Source organism: Penicillium pulvis (assembly GCF_028828015.1).
Source record: "Penicillium pulvis strain IBT 33274 chromosome Unknown contig_12_segment0_segment0, whole genome shotgun sequence".
NCBI classification, from domain to species: Eukaryota; Fungi; Ascomycota; class Eurotiomycetes; order Eurotiales; family Aspergillaceae; genus Penicillium; species Penicillium pulvis.
The window spans coordinates 2,836,546-2,858,718 of NW_026643072.1; the positions used below are offsets into that span (position 1 = coordinate 2,836,546).

The 22,173-nt window shown below is 49.6% G+C and overlaps 12 protein-coding genes across 12 annotated transcripts; 6 read left to right on the plus strand and 6 right to left on the minus strand.

The window, feature by feature from the left end:
* Positions 1-437: 437 nt before the first annotated feature.
* Positions 438-1,980, minus strand: N7503_002270 (Tim22-complex subunit TIM54; the record flags this gene model as incomplete). The annotated part of the gene is made up of 2 exons (XM_057061817.1): positions 438-1,819; positions 1,890-1,980. The coding sequence occupies 2 exons, from the start codon at positions 1,978-1,980 to the stop codon at positions 438-440; spliced, it is 1,473 nt and encodes a 490-aa protein (XP_056925779.1).
* Positions 1,981-2,695: 715 nt separating this feature from the next.
* Positions 2,696-5,149, plus strand: N7503_002271 (serine/threonine protein kinase CBK1). Its single transcript, XM_057061818.1, has 3 exons — positions 2,696-3,423; positions 3,504-4,007; positions 4,087-5,149. Exons 1-3 carry the CDS (start codon positions 2,771-2,773, stop codon positions 4,874-4,876), a joined length of 1,947 nt encoding a protein of 648 aa, XP_056925780.1. The 5' UTR covers positions 2,696-2,770; the 3' UTR covers positions 4,877-5,149.
* A 798-nt stretch (positions 5,150-5,947) lies between these two features.
* N7503_002272 (uncharacterized protein) lies at positions 5,948-7,564 on the plus strand (the record flags this gene model as incomplete). Its single annotated transcript, XM_057061819.1, has 1 exon — positions 5,948-7,564. The coding sequence occupies one exon, from the start codon at positions 5,948-5,950 to the stop codon at positions 7,562-7,564; it is 1,617 nt and encodes a 538-aa protein (XP_056925781.1).
* Positions 7,565-7,970: 406 nt separating this feature from the next.
* N7503_002273 (Rpo12/RPC10 RNA polymerase subunit family protein) lies at positions 7,971-8,293 on the plus strand (the record flags this gene model as incomplete). Its single annotated transcript, XM_057061820.1, has 2 exons — positions 7,971-8,182; positions 8,269-8,293. 2 exons carry the CDS (start codon positions 7,971-7,973, stop codon positions 8,291-8,293), a joined length of 237 nt encoding a protein of 78 aa, XP_056925782.1.
* Positions 8,294-8,769: 476 nt separating this feature from the next.
* Positions 8,770-10,147, minus strand: N7503_002274 (anthranilate phosphoribosyltransferase; the record flags this gene model as incomplete). Its single annotated transcript, XM_057061821.1, has 2 exons — positions 8,770-9,756; positions 9,818-10,147. The coding sequence occupies 2 exons, from the start codon at positions 10,145-10,147 to the stop codon at positions 8,770-8,772; spliced, it is 1,317 nt and encodes a 438-aa protein (XP_056925783.1).
* A 298-nt stretch (positions 10,148-10,445) lies between these two features.
* Positions 10,446-11,486, plus strand: N7503_002275 (mitochondrial 54S ribosomal protein uL10m; the record flags this gene model as incomplete). Its single annotated transcript, XM_057061822.1, has 1 exon — positions 10,446-11,486. One exon carries the CDS (start codon positions 10,446-10,448, stop codon positions 11,484-11,486), a length of 1,041 nt encoding a protein of 346 aa, XP_056925784.1.
* A 316-nt stretch (positions 11,487-11,802) lies between these two features.
* Positions 11,803-12,186, minus strand: N7503_002276 (uncharacterized protein; the record flags this gene model as incomplete). The annotated part of the gene is made up of 1 exon (XM_057061823.1): positions 11,803-12,186. The coding sequence occupies one exon, from the start codon at positions 12,184-12,186 to the stop codon at positions 11,803-11,805; it is 384 nt and encodes a 127-aa protein (XP_056925785.1).
* A 526-nt stretch (positions 12,187-12,712) lies between these two features.
* Positions 12,713-14,128, minus strand: N7503_002277 (phosphatidylinositol-specific phospholipase C; the record flags this gene model as incomplete). The annotated part of the gene is made up of 1 exon (XM_057061824.1): positions 12,713-14,128. The coding sequence occupies one exon, from the start codon at positions 14,126-14,128 to the stop codon at positions 12,713-12,715; it is 1,416 nt and encodes a 471-aa protein (XP_056925786.1).
* Positions 14,129-15,005: 877 nt separating this feature from the next.
* N7503_002278 (uncharacterized protein) lies at positions 15,006-16,485 on the plus strand (the record flags this gene model as incomplete). Its single annotated transcript, XM_057061825.1, has 5 exons — positions 15,006-15,194; positions 15,243-15,449; positions 15,511-15,710; positions 15,914-16,026; positions 16,229-16,485. 5 exons carry the CDS (start codon positions 15,006-15,008, stop codon positions 16,483-16,485), a joined length of 966 nt encoding a protein of 321 aa, XP_056925787.1.
* Positions 16,486-16,756: 271 nt separating this feature from the next.
* On the plus strand, positions 16,757-17,518 carry N7503_002279 (YukJ family protein; the record flags this gene model as incomplete). Its single annotated transcript, XM_057061826.1, has 1 exon — positions 16,757-17,518. One exon carries the CDS (start codon positions 16,757-16,759, stop codon positions 17,516-17,518), a length of 762 nt encoding a protein of 253 aa, XP_056925788.1.
* A 211-nt stretch (positions 17,519-17,729) lies between these two features.
* On the minus strand, positions 17,730-19,442 carry N7503_002280 (uncharacterized protein; the record flags this gene model as incomplete). Its single annotated transcript, XM_057061827.1, has 4 exons — positions 19,179-19,442; positions 19,015-19,118; positions 18,888-18,959; positions 17,730-18,830 (listed from the first exon to the last, which is right to left on the minus strand). Exons 1-4 carry the CDS (start codon positions 19,345-19,347, stop codon positions 17,730-17,732), a joined length of 1,446 nt encoding a protein of 481 aa, XP_056925789.1. The 5' UTR covers positions 19,348-19,442.
* Positions 19,443-20,633: 1,191 nt separating this feature from the next.
* On the minus strand, positions 20,634-21,450 carry N7503_002281 (gluconokinase; the record flags this gene model as incomplete). Its single annotated transcript, XM_057061828.1, has 2 exons — positions 20,634-21,086; positions 21,193-21,450. 2 exons carry the CDS (start codon positions 21,448-21,450, stop codon positions 20,634-20,636), a joined length of 711 nt encoding a protein of 236 aa, XP_056925790.1.
* Positions 21,451-22,173: the final 723 nt, after the last annotated feature.

A 22,173-nucleotide genomic window follows, 5' to 3' on the forward strand; every position in this document is an offset into this window, starting at 1 on the left:
GGAGTTAAGTCGAATTCCACGAGGGCAGGAAGGGAGATCTTATCGTTATACATATGATATCAATCACCATTTCAAGAAGAAAAAAACCAATCAAATATACAGATTCTCCAATCAAATCATCCACCTGGGCAGACGCCGTGGAGTAATATGTATCCGCAGCAGCATTTAAATGCTCGCAACTCATGTACGGTTTTGATAGATGGAGATTTTCAAAAGATCTATTGCATAGCTTGCCATGTACATCCCAAATGAAAAAAAAAGACAGAACATTGAAAGGCGCCTTAATGTACAAGCCGAGGAGAGTGGATATGCAAACATTTTAAACTGAGAAAACATGACACCCTTCATGCTGAGGAGATGAAACAGGAAACACCACCTTTCTATTATAACACACGGGCCCCCAAAAAGCCCGTCGGGTAATGAATATAATGCATTAATTACGCATCAAACTCACCATCGAGATTGCCAATGATTGGCTTGCGGCGGATGGTCTCCTCATCCTCACCGTATCCGTACTTAATCCACATGCTCTTCCAGAAGGGGACGGGCGGCGGACGCTGTTCACCAAGGATGTATTCCTGGTGCTCAGCGATGCGCTGAGAGCGAGCCTCATCTTCAGGAGAAAGAATCGCGGTGTTCATGCGCGAGGAGATACGAGGGTCCAGGACGATATCATCCAGCCACTCGCGCTCCTGCTCTTCATCATCGCGCTTATGCACGGACTTGTGCCAGGACTCTTCTTCCTTCACCAAGACAGTTTGCAGCTCGTGACCGCGCGCAAGGTCGGTAGCGGAGTCGACGGATGCACCGGTAAGCTCAGAGTCGACGCTGAAGGATTCGTCGCGGTAGGGCCTCGAGCTGTTGGCGAGGACGAGACCGGCAACCTCACGACCGATGTTCTCGGCGAGGTGACGCTGGTTGAGGTAGCGGTACATGCGGATGGGGGTGTTCAGAAAGCCGAGGATGTGAGGGAATTCGATGGGGACGGAGCTGTCGAAAGATTGAGGGATAGCAGGGGAGAGTTGAGCGGAGGGGTATTCGGCGGTTGTGATATAGGCAGGCTTAGGTCCGGTAGGTTTGGATGGCTTTTCCTCTTCTTTCTTTTCATCCTTCTTTTCCTCTAGCTTTTCATCTTCAAGCTTCTTCTCAAGTGTTTCGAGAGTCTGCACCTGAGACTGAGACGGGGTCTCGATCGGAGCGTCTCCAGCCGCAATCTCCTGGATGGGCTCTTCGGACACCTCGGGAACAGTGATCTCCTCAGCCGGAGGGACTGGAGCATCCATGGGGCCTAGCCAGCCCTCATGTAAGCCCCGGATATACTCCTTCCAGGCGTGTCGACCGATTACCAAATCACCCTTAGGACCGGGCTCATCATGAATCCCAATGGAATCCCGTTTCGCCAGCACAACCTCGTCGACGCTAGGGTCGTGAGCATCTGTGCTCGGCTCACCGGCCCTGCGCCTCAGCTTTCGGATGTTCTCCGCTGTGCTGGCGCGCACCTGGCCTTCCCGTCGGCCCTCCACCACAGTGTAGTCCAAAGCCGCGGCCGTCAGGATGGGCTTCACATATTCTTTGAAATGATCCCTAGCGACTTTCAGGCCATCGCCCGGTGGTGCAGCAAGGTAGACAGTCAGCCTGCGGCGCATCTCCTCAACAGGCAGTGGCTCCTTTGCGAGATGGGCCACCAGCTCACTCCACTTTTGCTGCGCGCGGCGCTTCTCTCGACGGTCGTAGATCAGAGCACCGGCAAAGGATCCGGTGATAGTGAAAAAGATCATCCAGTTTCGGGAAGGAAGCTTAAAGCTCATGTTCGGCAGACCTGGTGATTTGGCATTTCGCGTTAGTACTCTTGTCCGATGTGTAAATTTCCGGTGACAGTGAAGCTTTACCCATCATTTTGAAGACCGGGTTGGGTGGCTTGGGAGCAGCCTTGGGCTTAGCAGCCCCAGCGGGCGCTGCTGAACTAGACGAATCCGCCATTGTTTGGATGTGAAAACCACAGTGACAGTTGCTGTTGCCATCCTGAATCTGGAAAAAGTCGCCCGAATACCGGCGCCAGAATTGATCCGCGTCACGTGTGCGTTTATAGTTTTAACATTATTATAACGTTATCTCTTTTCCTTTTTGATTGAGAGATACAATTCATATCCCAAGTCTTCATGGAAACTCGATGATTGAGATATCAAGAGACTATACGATCTCCTGTGTTGGCCTCGATGTCTAGTCATCAACTCGGGTTGTCCACAGGAATTCCATGAGTGGGTTCCGCGGAGAGTGGCTGCTACACTCAGGCTATCCCTGTTAACAATTCAACTGGAATGTCATATATTTTTGAATCAATCAGGGGGCTACTACCCCTCCCCCTGCATTTTTGTGATCAATGAGGTATACAATATAGATATCATGTATTTAATGGTTAGGAGACAATAGTCGACTCCGGATCTAAAACCATCTTTGGTAATATCCAAGCAATGGGTGCTAGATCACCATGGTTCAGTCTCTTTCTTATAAGATGCTCAAGCAGAAAGGTCTAAGTTATATAGTCAAAAGGGAAAAACACAGGCAAAGCGGGCACAGTCTGTGTGACTAGTCATGAAACTCCAGGGGAAAACTATAACAATCTCCAGTAGTGGTCGGGGGTGGATTATTCTTTGCCTCCTGAGAGCCACCGCTCCTTCCACCTCCCCGCCTTCTCCTTTACCCATCACCTTCCTTCTCCCCCCACCATCTTTTTGTCTAAAGTTCCCTGGGAGTCGGGGCAACTGTCAAGATGGATCCCAACAACAACCCCAATAACCGCAACAACATGAATTACGGGTACAATGACCGCAACTATAACGCGGCTAACAGCCGCGCCTATCCCACCACCCCGTCCGCTTTCCCCCAGCCGATCTATCAGACTCAGGGGGCTCAGGACCATGTCGACCCCTCGAACCCGGCCTACGCTCCAGGCTACTTCATGGCCAACCATTACCCGCCCCAGAACCAGGCCCAAGCCCAGTATGTTCAACAGCAACAGCAGCAGCAACAGCAACAGCAATACGCGCAGCAACAAAACCTGCAGTCACCGCAGGCCGCCTACCAGAACCGCATGGGCTATTCCAACGACGGCACCAATGGCTTGATCCAGCAGTTTTCCAACCAGGATCTCAATGCCAATCGTGGGGGTTTCTTCGGTCGGACAAACTCGCCTTCTCAGCGGCCTCGTACCGCGGGGGGCTCTCCAGCTCAGGGCCAGGCCCAGGCCGCACACTTGGTGCCTCCCGTGCCTCGCAGCCCTCGCCCGCCGGCCGAGAATGAGGAGTTGCAGCGATTCCCTGACCGATACTCCGAGAATGTGCACAAGCGGGGTAAGGCTGCGAAGGAATTGGTGACAGTCTTCTTCCACGAGAACATCGAGCGTGCCCGCGATCGTAACATGCGGTGAGTTTTGGATTTTTCAGCGACGATTTCAGTTATTATATCTTATTATCTACTCCGGTTACTGATTGTCTCTTTGGTAGATCCGTGGACCTTGACAAGACCCTCCGAGACCCCAACATTGCTGCTGAGAAGAAGAGCGAGGATGCCGAAGTGATTTCGAAGAGAGAGTCAGACTTCCTCCGGTTCCTTCGAACCAAGGAAACTCCTCAAAACTTCCAGACGATTAAGATTATCGGAAAGGGTGCTTTCGGTGAGGTGAAACTGGTGCAGCGCAAGACCGACGGGAAGATCTATGCCCTCAAGTCTTTAATTAAGACGGAGATGTTCAAGAAGGACCAGCTTGCGCACGTTCGCGCTGAGCGTGATATTTTGGCGGACTCGAAGGATAACCCGTGGCTGGTGAAGTTGCATGCTTCATTCCAAGATGCGGCTTACTTGTACCTGCTTATGGAATTCTTGCCTGGTGGTGATCTGATGACCATGTTGATCAAATACGAGATTTTCTCAGAGGATATCACTCGCTTCTACATGGCTGAGGTCGTGATGGCCATTGAAGCCGTCCACAAGCTTGGCTTCCTTCACCGGTAAGCGATTGAACGCCGATTATTCACATGATCAATAATGCATGCCCTCAACCTGAACAATACTAATTCATGCTTGCAGTGATATCAAACCAGACAACATTCTTCTTGACCGTGGTGGCCACGTCAAGCTCACCGATTTCGGTCTCTCCACCGGAGGCAAAAAGACCCACGACAATGCTTACTACCAGAATCTCCTTAAAAACTCGACATCAAAGGACCGTAACCGCAACTCCGGCTACTTCAACGATGCCATCAACCTGACGGTCTCCAACCGTGGACAGATCAACACCTGGCGAAAGTCTCGTCGTGCCATGGCGTACTCGACTGTTGGAACACCCGACTACATTGCTCCCGAGATCTTCAATGGCCAGGGATACACATACCTGTGCGATTGGTGGTCCGTTGGTGCTATCATGTTCGAATGTCTTGTTGGTTGGCCTCCGTTCTGCGCTGAAGACACTACGGATACATACCGCAAGATTGTGAACTGGCGTGAATGCCTGTACTTCCCTGATGAGCTGGTTCTCTCGCGTGATTCTGAATCGTTGATTCGAAGCTTCTTGTGTGACCCCGAGCACCGTGTAGGTAATGAGGGTGGTCAACATGGTGGTGCAACCCAGATCAAGAACCACCCCTTCTTCCGGGGTGTGGTCTGGGAGCAGCTCCGCAACATTCGTGCTCCATTTGAGCCACGCCTCAGCTCGAACATCGATGTGTCTTACTTCCCCATCGACGAGATTCCGCAGGAGGACACCAGCGCCATCCACCGCGCTCAGGCCCGTGCCATGCCGGACTCCCAAGAAGCCGAGATGAGCCTGCCATTCATTGGGTACACCTACAAGGCATTCAACGCTTTCCAGACAAGTTAGATGCTCGGCCATTTTGTTCTTTTGTTTCAAGGATTGCCACTTAGCAGTGTGTCGTGCTGGACATGAACGTGTGAAGGCGGGCAGGGCTTGCATCAACGTGATTTCTAGCATACTCAAGGCCGTGGAATTCTAGACTGTTTTGATCTCGACACGACTCGTCATTCAGCATATCAGCGCGATGTTTTCCGAATCATGAATCTAAGCGCCGTCTTTTGGTTCCGGTTATCAATATCTAACGTCCTACGTGGTGGTTTCATCCTTTTCGCACCCCCCCCCCCCAAAAAGATGGGGATACAGACATTGGATTCTGCACATCAGGTCATGGTTTCTATCTCATAGTTTGCAAAATCAAAAATATTCCCTCTATGCGATATTCTTGCCGAATTGATCTGGACCTGTGGTATCAACACGTTGGAGATGTCATCTGTCACTCAATGCCCAGCACTTGTAAAGCTTCTATCAGTTCTACTGCGAAAAGTTCCGGTTTGGCTTTGTACCCCGAATGACGACCTGGAAGCAAAACATGAGGACATGATAATATTTCCGCCTGGAGAAGCGTAGTCCGCGCATAGAACGCATTCTCACTCTTGATCCCAGCCGCAACCCCAATCTTGACCCTACTACAACATTTTCTCAATTCAGGACAGTATATAGTGAACTGCAAGAACTCAAAGTTCCAGAAAATCCTCCAATCCTGGCTCGAACGTTTTGCAAGGGTTTTCCTCCGCCGCCTGGAATGAATATGAGAAGAGGTCCTGTGCATTGATACAAAGAAAATGCAGGTTGCAGTCCTCGTTGACTGTTAAATGGCATTGTTTAGACAGGGTAGGCTGGTGTTTTGTGGAATGAGAAGAATACTAAGAGGTGAGCTCTGGTTCTCTCCACATGCAATGCAACCTCACGCATCCAGACTAATCCGTCCAAGCTTTGATATCCATGAATCATCGCCATTGATCTACTGGTGATTTTATACAGTTAAGATAAATTGATTTCTCTCGATCAAATCCCCATCCCAAGAGGTTCAATTCCTCTTCAATGTCTCAAAAACCCAGCCCCAGACTAGCTCCCACGATGGGCATACAATCGGATTCTCCAAATGATGAAATTCCTCAGAAAATCACCACGCAAATGATATATCTGACAATCTGTGTCTCGGGAGCTGCATGGATCGCTGAGTTCGATAATGGCTATTCCGGAATCGCCCTAGTCATGCCCGCATTCCAGAAAGCATTTGGCCACTGCGAACAAGTCCCCGATCCAGCGACCGGAGGAACGATCGAACATTGCATCTTGACAACACTCCAACAATCCCTAATTAGCGTGGGTATATTATTTATGGCAGTCGGGTGTGCATTGGCAGGATTCTTCGGCTCAGTACTCGGCCGACGGGCAACTATACAAATCGCTTGTCTTTTCTGTATCATCGGTGCAGCCGGGATGCTGGGTACATCAGGAAACTTCCTCAGTTACATGGTCTGCAAATGCATCAATGGAGTCGGGATCGGTCAGCTCCTGGCTTCGAGTATCGTCTACGGTTCCGAGTGCGTTGTCGCAAGCAAACGGGGCCTCTTACTGGGTATCTATAACATTGGACTTGCACTGGGAAATGTGACTGCAGCGGGAGTATGTGCCGGATCAGCAACTTTATCACCGAAAAATGACTGGCAGTGGAAAATGCCTATTATCTGCCAGATTCCACTTGGTGTTATGCTCGGTCTGGGCGTGATGCTGTTCCCCGAATCGCCACGGTGGTTGTTACTAAAGGGGAAAGACCAGCAAGCGCGGAGATCGTTTGCTAAATTCCAGAATTTGGATCCAGACTCAGCTGCTATCAAGAATCAAGTGGATGAGGTACAGAAACATCTCGATTTCGAAAAAACACTGGACGCCAGTACATCCTGGACAGAGATCTATATTGGTGTCAATCTTCGCCGAACAGCCGTTTCTGCACTCATCCTCATTGGACTCGCTATAACTGGCGTCCAATTCGTGGGTCCCTTCGCAGCGCTCTTCCTCAAAGGCCTCGGAATCGAAAACCCATACCTAGTCAATGCCATCGTGGGACTTTGCATTCTCGGCGGCGCCTTCATCGGCCCGCTGGTACTAGATTACGGCGGACGACGGTTCGCCATGCTATACGGATACGCAGCTATGGCAGCCTGCATGCTCATTTTATCCGCTGTCAGCACAGCACTGGGTCAGCATAATTCAATATCCCAAACCGTCGTGGTTGTCTTCCTCTGTATCTGGGCATTCGTCTTTGGCGGATTCATCGGTCCAAGCGTATGGCTTGCTTCAGCTGAGATGCATAGTGTTCGAATGCGAACATATGGGCAAGCGAATACGACGTTTCTGTACGAGATTTTCAGTTTTGCAGCGACGTTCTGGACGCCTTATATGTTGAATGTCAAGTATGGCAACATGGGATCCGATGTTGGGTATTTCTACTTTGGGGTTACGGGTGCGGTCTTAATCTTGGTGTTTTTGTTTGTGCCCGAAACTTCAAGATTGACACTTGAACAAATCGATGACGTTTTCATGTCGGGGAAGAGAGCTTGGAAGACTTCGACGAAGAGAAATATTAGTATCTCTCGTGGTGGATTTGTGGAGACGGTGAGATCTGAACATGAGGTATTTGAGATTGAAAGGGCTCGGACTGTATCTACGAGCCACAAAGATTCTGACTGAGCTGACCAAGTGCCTAATAATCTTCCATCGTATACTGAATACCTTTATTTCGGTGATGGAAGGTTGGAGAAAGCTTGGCCTCCAGCTCTTGCCCAGTTGGCTAAAATTTGAAATCTCCAGGCTTTGTGTAAAGTCTGACCAAAGCAACCTCAAATGCTCGGCCTAGTATTAGTGTAGGTAAAATTGGCCATGCAAGACTAAATCGACGCACATACATAAGCTTTCATGTCTGAAGATTCTATAGTTCGCCCAACGATGACGTGCTTACTAATCATCAAAGATCCGCGCCGAAAAGAAAAATCCCGCCGCCAGCTTATCTTCCACAATTACTTTCCACGACCATCGCATCCATCACCCAGCAGAACTTTCCAGCGCATCACCTCCGCAAACCCACAAACCATCCAAAATGTCTCGCGAAGCCTACCAGGTCCCCTCCTCCGTCTCCGGAAACCAGAATGCCTTCAGCAACGATACCGGATACGGCGCTATGGCCATCGACTCTCCCTCCGTTGTCTACCTGTGCGGCGAGTGCTCTGCCCGTGTTCCCGTGAAGAAGGGAGATCCGATCCGCTGCAAGGACTGTGGTCACCGTGTGCTCTACAAGGAGCGTACCAAGCGGTGAGATTACCTTGACTTTCAAAGCTTCTCCGGAAGTGCTCTTTCTTGCTGGCGCATTAGCTGACTTTCCTTTTTTTGCTGGATAGTATGGTGCAGTTTGAGGCTCGGTGAAATATACAATGATGGAGAATAATGGGTCTGGACCGGACTTGCGGTCTTGGAGTTGAAGGAACCCAGCTTGTGATATCTTTGCGCTTCTTTATTCTCGTTTTGACGAATTATGCATCAAATGGCGCTTTGGGAGTTTCAGACAAATAAATTTCATATGCGATATGAGATTTGACGGCCTCTTGTAGGTGGACGTCACATAAAAACAAAAAGTTTAAGATTACTTTACTCAGGTATGGAGTTTTGCAAGTTACTTTAACTTGGGAACCCATGTTTCTTCACATAATCCATTAAAAAGAAATACATGCCGAAGTATTCTACAGATATAGAAATAACTAGATAACTAGAGGTCAACCATTTTGATCCGAACAGATATCTAACGTAGTATCAGGGCAAGATCTCAAAGCCGAAATATGACCCGAGATATGATCGGAATCTGAACCATGATCAGAATCCAAGATACAAGACGGTATCAGGGCTCATTGGAGCTTGTTACTGATCTCAATGAATTTTTCCAGGTTGTGAAGAGCCTGGCCGCTCTCAACGGCCCAGCGCGCCCGGCGCATTCCCTCCTTCCAGCGTCCACCACCCGGTCCACGCTCCGTGATGACTTTGCCGTCATCGCCGAAACCCATGTCGCTAGTGTCGGCTTCACACACTCCGGAGGTCACAAGCAGAGCAGCAACATTCATGAGGACAAACTCCAGAATGGGGTCGTCCCGAGGAAGTTCATTGCGAAGAATGGCCATCAACTTTTTGGCGTTGTCTTTGGGCATCTTGCGCCCATAGACCTCAGTAAGAGGGTGACTCTGCACTCCAAAGTCTGAGGGCTGGATCTTGAAGGTGTCTACCTTGAGGATAGTACGAGGGTTATGTTGTTCGTCGTCACTGGAATCGTCGTCGTCGTCGTCGCCGTCATCACCCTCAGGGTATTCCTTGTAATTCGGGTTGGGGTGCTCGGTGACTCTCCAGCAGTTTGTGTAACCCGCACAGCTGATCTCATCCATGTCCTCCTCACCGCATACAACCAGGGCCTTCTTGGCTCCAGCCTGCTTAAGAGCCTCCACGAAGACGGGGCCCAGGGCCTGGTAGGCCACACCGACAACCCGAGCTTCAATGGCCCAATCGACGGGGTTGGCGAGAGGTCCCATGAGGTTGAAGATGGTTCGGAGACCAAGGCCACGGCGCACGGGGTTGGCATACATCATGCCAGGGTGGAAATTGGGGGCGAAGAGGAAGGCATAGTTGGTTTCAGCGTACACTTGGGCGATGTTGTCTGCGGTGACGGCATCGATGTTGGGCGCAATGGGAGGGATTGCCCTGAGGACATCAGCAGATCCGGAGAAGGATGTCTGCGCACGATTACCATGCTTTGCAGTCATCAGTAGCGGCGAGGCAATGATCGAAGAGGTTGTCGACACATTAAAAGTTGAGTGGGAATCACCACCAGTTCCGACAATATCGCACTGAGTTATAGAGACACGTCAGCAAGAGTGATACTTGTGTACCTATGGGGTGAGATCTCACCAAACCACCATTGTAAGTGCCCTCCGGACGACCCCGCAATTTCACGGCCTTCCTCAAAGAAGGCTTGTCAATGGCGCAAGCTGCCGCGCGCATACGATGTGAGCATTTCGCAATTACATCAGCCTCCTTGTCTTTGCCAGTCGAATGAAGCAATGTCAATAAAGCTGCACATTGGATATCTGAAATTTGATCCTCGAAGATCAGTGCAAATGCTGAAGCAATATCATCTGCGCTAACTTGGAACCCAGGATTGGCGGGGTATGCTAGACGCTTGAGAAGGGGGGAGATGGAGACTTTTGGGAGCTCCTGAGGGCTCTCGGGTTTAGACATTGTAAAAGAGAGCAGTTGACACAGTGCAAATGTTGTTTGAACAAAATTTACCGGGTCAATGGGCAAGGTTGTGACGCATATAAACAGAAAAAGAAAGCATCATGACTCAAGAATGCCCCTCTCACCGCGCGGTCGTGTCGGGCAGAATATTATACCGCCTGCAGGGCGCTTTACTGCTTTGGGATCCAAAAATTATCACCCGAAAATACCAATTTCAATGTTCTTCCGGGGGCTCTCTTGATTCTTGATCCACTCCTTCCATTTGCCATTGCTGGGATTTGTTCTAGCAATACACACAATGCCGCCCCGGTTACAAATTCCTTCACTTCGGCGACCCGCCCTGCGGTGTCCATATGAACTCCAGATCGTCAGGAAAGCCAGCACCGCAGCTGTGACTCCTGCGGCGCCCATTGAGCAAATGACACGCTCCCCGGCACCAATCTCACGATCTCCTCCTACCCAGCCCCCATCGCATCGTAACCCTGAATACCGTCGGTCACAGCTTCTCCGACAATATACGTCAATCCTTCGTACATCTCCCCTGATGGTCCTGTTCCAACACAACAACCTCAAGTCCATGGAATGGGCTTCTATCCGACGAGAACTCACCAAGGCACTCGAAAAGGTGGATGAGAAGATTGCCGCCGAGGGCCGAACATCTCCAGCTCTAGCTCCCTATATCAAGGTCCAGACTGTCCAGACTAGCATCTTTGAAGTTGCCCTGCGCATTGTCGAGCACTTCCGGCCTACCGAGGCTGCATTGGCTTCCGGAAAGCCCCCGAGCGCCGTCGACCCCATTACCCAGACCTCCGCCGAATTGCCCATGCTTTCCGGATCCCGGGATGATCCCGCCCTTACCCACGACTTGTCGCGTGCCGCCTATGAAGCGGTGAAGCACCTGAAGGGCCGCCACGAACTTGCCGACGTCCTTGTCGGTCCCATCGCCATCCTTTCTATCCCTGCTGTTTCTCCCGAGCACATGAAGGCCGCTTTGTCGATTCTTACTCCCAAGGAATCCGGCTTCCGTGCGCCTACTCGGAAAGCCAACCCAGACTACCACGAGCCTATTGTGCAGATCGGTTTGCAGAAGCTGAACCTTTTGGCTGCCCGTGTGGATGGCCAGATCTTGGACTTGAACCAGACTAAGTGGGTTGGAGGTATTGAGGGTGGCATGGATGGCCTGCGCTCTCAGCTTGTTACAGCCCTGCAGAGCATGGGCTCCAGCCTTACCAACACCCTGGAGGGAGCTGGCAAGAGCCTTTACTTCACCATGGAGAGTCGGAGAAGTGTTTTGGAGGAGGAGCAGAAGCCCGAGGGCGAGAAGAGCGAATCGTCTTAGCTTGGTTAAAGCCATTCGCAATCTTGTATAATATGTCATATAGTTGGGTTTTCATCCTGAAGCATCTTTTGTCCCGGAAGGGTGTATACTGTCTTAGCAATTAACATTTGAATCAATTATTCAATCATCCTCACCCTCCAAGTACTAGGTATGTTGATGTACGAACCGTCTACGGATACTTAGTCATGGATATCGCCAATAGTCCGAATTCTGAAGCCATTGCATGATTACATGACTACATGCGTATCTAAACCTGGAATTCGCAGCCCCAAGATGAAGCACTAAAGCTCCATTGCAGCAAAGATACTTAACGCTCCTATAGCATAGAAGTAGCCCTGGCCTCCTCACTCGTCGTAGTCAAGGGATAACCCGTCCTCCCAAGCTCCTCATTAAACCGCATGTCCGATTTCTCCGCATAATAAGCCGAAATCCTCTCCGCCTGGTCCTCAGCCCACTCATCGCCAGAGAATCCACTAGCTTTAGCCTGCTTGGACGAAATACTACTAAACTCTTCACGCGAAATACGGGTTTCCGTCCCGTTTTTTGAATCGAGTAACATGTAGACAACCTTCGGTGGGCTGGAAAGCACATTGACACGGATCAGGAATGTTGCTATGAGAAAGATAACCACAAATTGAATGACGACTGTTTCGATCGGCCTTGTCTGGCGGTAATGGTGCATTCTGCCTGAGAACCACATTATGGCATGTCGGGTTCGTGGGATGAGCATGGCTATTAGGCCGGCTAATGTGCAGCTAATGATGAAGTTCTTGTTCGCGGCGATGAATTCGCCGAATGAAGATATGCTAGAGAATTATTAGATGCTTTCTTCATCTGGATATTTTTTGGTACTTGCTGGTCCTCCATGTTGGCGGTTTGGAGCGTTGACAACCTCCGGGTATGACGGCAGTGCAAGCTTTGGTGAGGCTGAAAATGCTTGATGAGTTGTCACTTGCAGTCCGCGGGTGGAGATTGGCCTCTAGATACATGACGCGTCAACAGCCAACATACAGTCTTATCACCATTTAAATGTGTAAGGTTTCTCAGCCTTACCATTAACGCTCTAGTCAAGATAAAATTTTAAGATGGAAGGATTTAATTTAACATTGGTGGATCTAAAGCTTGACTGTTTCGGTCATTACTAGCTGAATAAATATGATGGGTCAATAAAGATGATAAAAAATAAAAAGCCCACCGAAGCTCCCATTTCAAGTACAGTAAGTCTATTAGTTCTGTCGAAGGCGCAGCTTAGCATTCATGCCCACAATACAACGCACAAGATCCCAGTCCCCATCATGTCCAACCCAATCAGTCACCAAGATACCCGTCGAGCAATCTCTATCGTCGTCCTTGTGACGACGGCAAATGTAATCAACAGTAGCCGGGTTGACCTTAGCAGCGATCTTCTCCGGCCAGGTATCAGTCTTCCAGAAGTTACTGGCACTCAAAAAGTTGATAAAGAAAGGATATTTCCGGGCCTCCTGTGCATTGGGCAACACACCCAACGGATATTGAGCATGCGAGGCGCGATCAATCTGCTCCTTGACAAATTTGATCTTCTTCTCAATATTAGTCGATTCTTGGACCTCGTAGAAATCCTGAATACAGAGTTGTCCACTTGGGCAAACCGCGCTGGGAGTATTATCCTCCCAAGCAGCAGCATCAATGCCCCACCCATTTCCTCCATGCTCCTTCTTCAGTGGCTCAGGCAAGTTGAAGCGGCGAATAAGAACCACCTTACCACGCGCCTCGCCCAAAGTCGGGATCTTAGGTCGAACCCACCAGCGACTACCTTGAACGGCGTAGTGCTGGTGCAAGATGCGAGCAAGCTGTTCATCCTTCGCATTCCCGGCACCTTCACGCTTGACCGAGATAATCAAAGACTCGGACGGATTCTGCTCGAGGAATTCATTGACCTCCTTCATCAAGTCGCGGAAGTACTTGTTCCCAGTCAGTGAGACGGGAAACACGCTATGCACAAGGATCAGTTCATCCTTTGCCGGGTCATCGGGATACTGTGGTTGGACACGGATATCGAAGAAGCGGACACCGTTCTTCAGTTGTTCGCGTGGGCTCACGGCCTGACAGCGCACGGAAGGTGGGGCTATATAGCATGTTGGGGAGTTGTGGGTTCCAGGAATCGAGAGCGCAGAGAGAAGGGTATCATCGCGCAGTTGGTGCATCCAGGCATTCAGGTTTGCAGAGGAGAAAATGCTCAAATGAGACTCGGGGGTGATGTAGATGCCTGTGAACCGGAATTTGGGGTGCTCGGCCAGCGCTTTCATGGTAGCCGACTCGGCGGTTGGCACGGGTGTTTGAATCTGGTGTCGCTCACCCTCGACTTCGAAGGTTAGACGCATGCGCTCCTTTTCAGAGTTCTTGAAGGCTCGGCGCTGGGTCGTTTTGGTTGCGAATGGCTCAACACGGATATCGAGGCCTTGCAGCTCCTCGAACGGCTGTGTCAATTCGGTGATCGCGAGAACGGGCGCATTGGCACGGGTTTGGTTCGTGAGAACCCGAGTGAAGTTTCTGGCGAGGATACCGAAGTCATTGTTGGACTCCGGGGGCCCGAAGCGCTCAATGCGCTTCAGGATGATTGGAGTGCTTGTGTTGTTGCGGATGGTGAGAAACTCGGCGACCATGATGGGCGATTTCCAGCCTGGGTGCGAGGAAGTTCCCGGGAGGAGCAATTGGTATACTGGGGTGAGAGTGATGTATTAGAAACCCGGGGGAGCTGAGCAGTTTTACCCCTCCGTAGGATCTGCGGGCGATCGTGGGCCTTCTCTCTTGGCACCCGACGCTGATTCGAAGATCGCGAAGATTTCTGACGCCGAGATCCATTCTCGGAATTGCAATTCAGGCACCTGCCATTTTGGTTTGCTCACAATCCACACCCAAATGTGCATGTATACATCCTACCGCCGATCGGGTGGAACGTGAGAAAATTGGAGAATGACGCAGCTCCGAAATGTGGGGTACATCTTGTACATCCATGGATCGTGTTATCAGATTGATGGCATTCTTCTACCTTGAACTCAGAAACATCTGCTTAGCTCATATTTCTATCTCGGTATATGGAGGAGAAAAGAAGACACCAAAAATAAATAATAAGCCTTTCCCGCGCAAAGTAGTAGATATAGTGGCTTTCGTATAACTGCAAATTAATAGAACTAAGCAATGTTTCAAATCTTGAGATTTCCAAGTAGATGAAAATCAAGATAACACTGGATAAATCCCCATATGAAAGGGTAGCGTCGTTATACTAGCTTCCTCACTGAGGTTATCAGGGGCTAGGAAATCCAAGTTACCTGTAGGTGATATAGTATCAATTCAGTAAATCACATTTAAACGTGTCAAATGGGTGACACGCTACGTGATAAAACGCACGTAACGCGAGAATAACCGTTCTGATCAACCTATGATAACTCGAATCTGGTGCACACGAACAACCCTTCCCATATTCACGCCTTTTATCTCATATCAGACACGTGCAAATCTGATATCACCTTTCCCAAGACTATGGCTAGCGCCAGCGAAATGATCGTCCGCCCCACCCTTTTTTGGTGTTTACCTTGCCTGCGCTTAGACGTTCAACATTTCAAGCCTGAAGAGGGTAAGATGTTCGGAATCTCGTGCGCTATTGATACGCATCTGACCAATACGAGATGCATCGCATGTGCACCAAAGCATGGAACGATCTGTGAGACGGTACGTGGTTTTGATTGATCCCAGCGACCTTATACTAAACGCATCTAGACCTCTGAAGCCATGGAAGGAAATGCATACGATCTGGTCCGTAATCTGCATTGGCTTTCCCCACTTTTTGATGAAGAGCAGGCACTGGAAACCCGTGTTGCGGCAGCAAATTTACAAAGGGAACTATGTCGCTCTTTTCTCCACGTGGAAAGCATGCACCGAGATGCCCACAAGATTGCGGGCCGGCGATTGTTTAAGAACCAGGTAGTAAGTTTATGTGGACTATACATGAACCTGAGCTTGATTCTATGATTAATATTTAACATAGGGCGCCGAGGATTACAAAAAGCTCGTGGCTGAACGTCAGCCTGCCCTTGCGTCCATTCCCGATGAGTCTACTTCGCCTGATTTGCAGACCCGGTTTTTTGCCGACAATATGCTGCGTTTGTGGATGGGTGACGTGGGATATTTTGAATGGAGGAACGCGCTTCGAATATTCAATGACGGCCGGAGGAAACTTGTAAGGGGGTAAGGTGCTGGGGTGGATAATTGATTTTGGGGTCTCATGGAGAGTATGTTTCTGAGATACGAGATTATTCGATTGATGATTGCTGAGATTCTTTCTGGCTGGGCAGCCGAAACCTTCATTTCTTCATTTTTTTTTTCGTATGTTCGTACTTGTACATCGCCATCTTTGCTGTATTCCATTTCATTAACAAGATTTGGTATAGGATGAAAAGCATCTTCTTGGACGAATCACCTGTCCTTCCTGTCGAGATTGCCAAGAAAGACCCCGATCTACCCGAGGTGCCGAAATCTAAATGGTCCAAGAATAATGTATTGTGTAGGTACTGTTGAGATGAATACAAGAGGGTTGAGAATAGAAATTCTGACGACGCCTTCCATGGTTTCTACATCGGTGATAGGCCCATGTCCCGCATCGTTCCCCGCACAGTAATCTTCAACAACGTACCCATAAACCTAAATCAGGAGAGCTCCTGAAGGAGGACTTACACACCATGCCGCTACGTACTCCCTATATTTAGTTCTTCACAGCTGTCGGCAGCATTCCCAGGCGGGAATACCCCCTCTTGTGGGGCTGTGGACACTCCCCCACCAGCAGCTGAGGAGATCGTGCAACACCATCATCATCAAGGTCACAAAAGACCTATCGAGCCATTCATCACGAAAATCAGACGAGCTGAAACCTGTTCAGCAGCGCCACAATATCCCACAATTCCAGTCGAAAGCCCAGAATCGCCATGACGACACCCAATTGATCTCCGCTGCGGGACAACGCTAAGGTTTAGCTGCATGACAAGCTACATCATGGCTCGATAAGCGGGCTCGCCTTGGCCACACCCCAGCACGTGTTTAGACCAAGCAATTTGCTTTGTGAATAGATAAGGAGGCCTGCATAAGTGGCCAGATCATCTCGGCAGCATGACAACAAGGCGATATCGGCCACCCCAATTCCATCAGTTAAATAGACCTGTACCTTCCTCCTCAACAAGGAGATTAACCAACCCCTCAATCTTGTTACAATCTTCCAATTTACCCCCCTTTATACCAAAATGACTATCTCCCACTACGGTGTCTGGGCTTGCACCCCCACCAGCTACGAAGCCCAGACCACAAAGGAGGACCCCAAGTCCCCCCACATCTACCTCCACTTCACGGACGATTCCTCTTCCAGCAAGAGCCTTGAAGCCGCTATCAACGTCAAGTCCACTGACAAGGACACCCGCCTCGTGTACTGGTTCGACCGCAACTTCACCAGCTCCATCACCGAGCAGCTCTCCAGCCTGGAGCTTGGCTTCCACCTTACCACGTCGCCCAGCTCTAGCAGCTCCAGCAGCTCCAACAGCTCCAACAAGAAGAGCGAGAGCTCCAACCACCACAACAACCGTCGTCACCACCGACACGTCCGCCGCGACCAGGTTGCTACCCTCCAAGGCCTGGATTTCATTCGCACCAAGGACCTAGTGGACATTCAGAAGGGACAGGTTCTGTCGGAGGGCAGCGATGGCTCCGACGCTACTGTTTTGGCCGACTTGGACCCGATCATCTCTGATGCCATCAACCAGAAGGCCACCGCTTACATCTTTGGCTCGTCTTATGGGTCTGGTATTCATGATATCCACATGAACCAGGGTAGCTTACCCAGCTACTCCAACGGTATCTATGAGGATGGTGCGCTGCTGTTCAAGTATGATGATGGTCACTGGGAGGCTGTTTTCTTGGCTTTTGCCTCGCAGAAGATTCCTACTGATGATCAGGGAGAGTACACTTCCGATAGCAAAACCCTGGCTTCCATTCTGGGTGCCAGCGAGTAGGTGCTAATGTATATACACTAAAGAGAATTGAATTTTACCTGCTCAGTCCAATGATCAAGAAATGACGGTACACTTGTATACTTCAATTTAGCCGGGGTTTAGCCGGGCTTAAACCTTGGAACGGTAATCGTAAAGACAATTTGGAGAATACGCAGTTCTTTCAATTCTATTCATGCTGTTCATTATGCATTTGAATTTATCTGTACTCTATTCACCGAAGATTGAGCAGCATCAACTCGGGCGATTCAATCAACTCCCTCACACGATTGCCCATGCGTGCCATAGTCGCTCCATCAATGACACGATGGTCAGCACTCCAGCTGAAATTTACTAGCTCGCCCTTTGTGACCTGGCCTGCCTCATCAAAAACAGGTAGTGTCCTCGTCCGTCCAATACCAAGAATGGCAACCTCCGTCGGCACGATCACAGGTGCAACGTATGTGCCACCGATGTTTCCGATATTGGAGACAGTAATGGTGCCGCCGCCCAGATCAGCAGATGTCAATTTTCCAGCCTTGCCGAGTGCACTGAGCCGTGAAATCTCGGCTGCGATGTCAAAGATGGATCGGCTTGCCACATCCTTGATATTGGGGACGATGAGGCCGGTGGGTGTGTCCATAGCAATGCCGATATTGTGCTTGGCTCGCATGACCAACTTCGGTTTCTCTGGAGTGCTAGCGTCTACTCTGGCGTTAAGAATAGGGAATTCGTTGAGAGCGAGGGAGACGGCCTTAACAATGAAGGGTAGGAGGGTAATTTTCTTCGGATCTCGAGAATCGCTACCAAGCTTCTTTCGGATGGAGGAGATGTCGCCGACTGTCAGCTCGTCGGCAAAGAGGAGGTGTGGGGTATTGAGAGATTTGGTCATTGTCTTGAACATGGCTGATTGAATTGGGGTTAGTTTGACCTCGGACTCGGTCTGCTTGGTGTCTGGTGTACTGGAAATTTGCACTGGGCCCGAGAGAGATGCTGTAGGAGAGTCTCGAGTTTCAACAAATTTAAGGACGTCTTCTTTCATGACCCTCCCCTCTTTGCCTGTCCCGGTGAGGTCTAGGATATCGACATTGTGGGTCTTGAGTAGTCCCCGCACAGCAGGGGTTGCAAGGGATGCATGCTTCGACTTGGGTATCTCGGAGATGTCTTCGGAGGACGGAGGGGATGACTGAGGTACTGTAGAGCCTTCGGCAGCTTGAGTTGCTGCCACTATCTGTGATTCAGGACTTGGCGCAGCTGCTTCAGGAGCTGCTTGTGATTCGTGTGGTGGGTTGTCATCGTGGTATTTTCCATCTACAACCTCGATGTCACAGAGTGCCTGTAAGAAACAAGTTAATGACAGGATATGGCGGGTAATTTCATAAGGTCAACTTACCCGCCCCGTTGGAACAGTATCATCGGCCTCGAAATGGAGCTTCTTGATCACGCCTTCGTACCGCGATGTGATCTATATTTGTCAGTTATCTGCAGCAGAAGATAACAAAAACACCAAGAATACTCACATCATCCACAGCTTTGTCAGACTGGTACTGACACAAAGGCTTCCATTCCTCAATGTGTGCCCCTTCTTCGACATACCACTGAATGATCTGGACCTCAGTGATACCTAAATGTCAGATTAGCAATCAATTGGCCCTTGTAGACTTTAAACAAAGCATTTGCTCACCTTCCCCGACATCTTTCAAGATCTGTGACTTGATACCCCATAATGCAGGCCCTGCGTGGAATCCCCGGCTCAGCACGGACGTGATGGGGCTTCCAATGCGGAGAACACTCTGGGGTTGACAGGATCGCAGAATACGGGGAATATTACCCCCACTGCGCAAGATATTCATGATATCCGGTCACCTAACGAGGGAAGAGGTGCGAGTATGCATTTATATGTGATTGAAGAAAATAAGGAAGGATGGTCTTTATCTGTTGACTGACTTCATTCTACGCCGACGGTAACCGACGGTAACCACGTGATCTTCCCCGCATCGCCGCGGAGTACAATTCACTTTTTTTTTTTGTTGGAATCAGCTTGGAAATTATGTCATCTGAGTTGAAAGGCTAGCGTCGGTCATTCGGTTAGCAAATAGGAGATCTGGTGTTTGTGTATCTTATATCAAGCCATTCGCACCACGTCTTTATCATGGCCTAGATCCCCCACTCCTTCCCCTCACGGTGTCTTACCAACAGACATCTTAATCACCACGCTTGACACAAAGACCATATACCATTCAAGATCAGTCAAAGTTTCTAGCTTGTTCTGAGACAATGTTACCATATTGATTGCAGATACCTTGACTGGCATCTTTGGGTCAGCCTCAGTAATATTTATCAGAACACAAGTCTTCAGTCTCTGAAGAGCAAGAAGAGGAAATATCAGCTCATGCATGCATGAAGGACGGAATGCCATCCATGAGTAACAAGCTGAGGTCTGCGTTCTATTCACATGAATAATGCCAAGCCCGAGAGCTTTGTTTTCCATAGACAGAACTCACAACCTCAATATAAGCCTCCACCTGTAAAGTACAGTTCGTCACTCTGATCATGCGTTCATTTTCCACGAAAGCAGAATTTTCTTCCGACACCATGAGCTCCTACTACATACTCATCTGGTTGGACATCCGACCTCTGGTGAGAGGATCTGGAGAAGATTTGGTGAACGATGGTGGAGATGCCAATGAAGTGTTATGGCTCATACGAAATTCCAGATTGAGAATCCGGGGTATAATATCCTGACCAAACAGGGATAATCGTAGTGAGTTAGCGCGTTTGCCAAGAGATTGAGTGGCCCTTGCATAGCAAATCCAATGACATACTGCTTAATATGACTAACCATAGAATACTGAACAATATAACGAATAGATTTGAAATTGAATTTATGATTCCCGGGAATACACTTCACAAACACCAATGTCAGTAGATTTGGTCTATGGAGTATAGACATTGCTATGCCATTTGCCCCGACATAGGGTATCAAAAGCCGTGCGAGGCAAAGCCGATGAGAACATCACGCCAGAAAAACAATGCGAGTATAGAACAAACACAAGCTCCCATAGAACGCCAAGTGGAGAAAAAAGCAGTCCACAAACCAGAATCCGTATGCAAAAACTCCCACAGGACTTAGTATTCTTCAAGAATACTCCTTTAGCTTCTCAGCAACAGCTTTCAACACATTCTGTTGCACCTGCTCCTGTGATCCCTCCACATTAATCGTGATAGCATCCCACTCGCCCTGCGGCTCCTCTAGAGCAGCTAGCTGCGATTGAACCATGTCACTCTTCATATAGTGCGACTTGCGTTGGCTGACACGCTGCATGAGAACAGCCTCTGTGAGCTTGAGGTAGACGAAGTGGATCTGCACGGAGGGCGATCCGTATGCGGCGACGCGCATCACATCGCGGTATTTCTGCTTCAGGGCGGAACAGGCCACGACCACGCCGGCGGGTGGGTGGAAGTTATTGGATTCCGAGGGGGAGAGAGCATCGATGGCAGCCTGGCGGAGTGAGATGAGCCAGTCCCAGCGGTCTGCATCTGTAAGGGGGGTGCCGTTGCCCATCTTGTCTTTGTTGGCTTTGGGGTGGTACTGCGGGGAAACATGTTAGCTTTTGTTCTTTGCTGTCCTTGTACATTGGGATGTCTTTATTGGGATGGTGCCTGTGTTGACATCCGTAAAAGGGCTTTCCACGTACATCGTCGCCTTCCAAGAATGGTAGGTTCAGTTTCTGGCGGATGGCTTGACCGACGGTGCTTTTGCCACAGCCAGCAGGACCTGTCACTACCCAGATATGCTGGATCGGGGAGACCTGATTGGACCGGGGATGCATTGCGGCGTGTGTGGAGGTGCCGTTGGGCTCGAGATCAGGCATGATGTGCGTCTTTGTCACGGGTACGCTGGACGGCGAGTTTACGAGGCTAGGTGTGATCGGTGGCTGACCGGCGGAGAGCATGATGCTGGAATGTGGGTGGAATTGAGCGGTTTATTGGGGAGATAAAACCCTCTCGCGATTGCAAAATGGACCGTGAGTGGATGATAGGTATAAGGCGGTGATCCACGGAACTGACGTGGATATCTTTTTGTAATAAGAAGGAAGGTGTTTAGTAGTGTTCTCGCGAAGTAATAGATTTTGCGCAATCAGTCTGACTATGTAGCAAGAAAAGAGAAAACGGAAGAGTCGCGCGACAGGAAGATCTCCCCTACATTTTTAAGTATGACGGTGGAGTCGGGGGAAAGAAGAAACCAGAAGCCGAGTGGAGGAGCCGTGTATGGCTGTGATTGGTGGGATGTGAAGAATAGTCATTACCCGAGTGGAGGAGTGGGATGAGTCTCCGTGGAGTCGGGAGATCGATCGACAGAAGTACGGACTGAGTCTTGCCAGTTCAACCTCACATCTTCTGTTTTGGAAAAGATCTGAATAGTATAGGTGTCAACAATCGCTTGTAGGACAACTATGGATCAATTGACTTGGACTCAACGGTGTTTGTGCGAGGCTCTGCACTTCCGATGGTTCGGATGATGTCACATGTATGTAAGTTACACTGTAAAGTACCCCCACACTAGTGACACCGCCAGTTTGGCTACATTTGCATCCTAAATTTTGGATAAAGAACCCATATATGAGCTCCAAATACATCATAAATGCATCATATAGTTCCTACCGTGATAGTTGGCT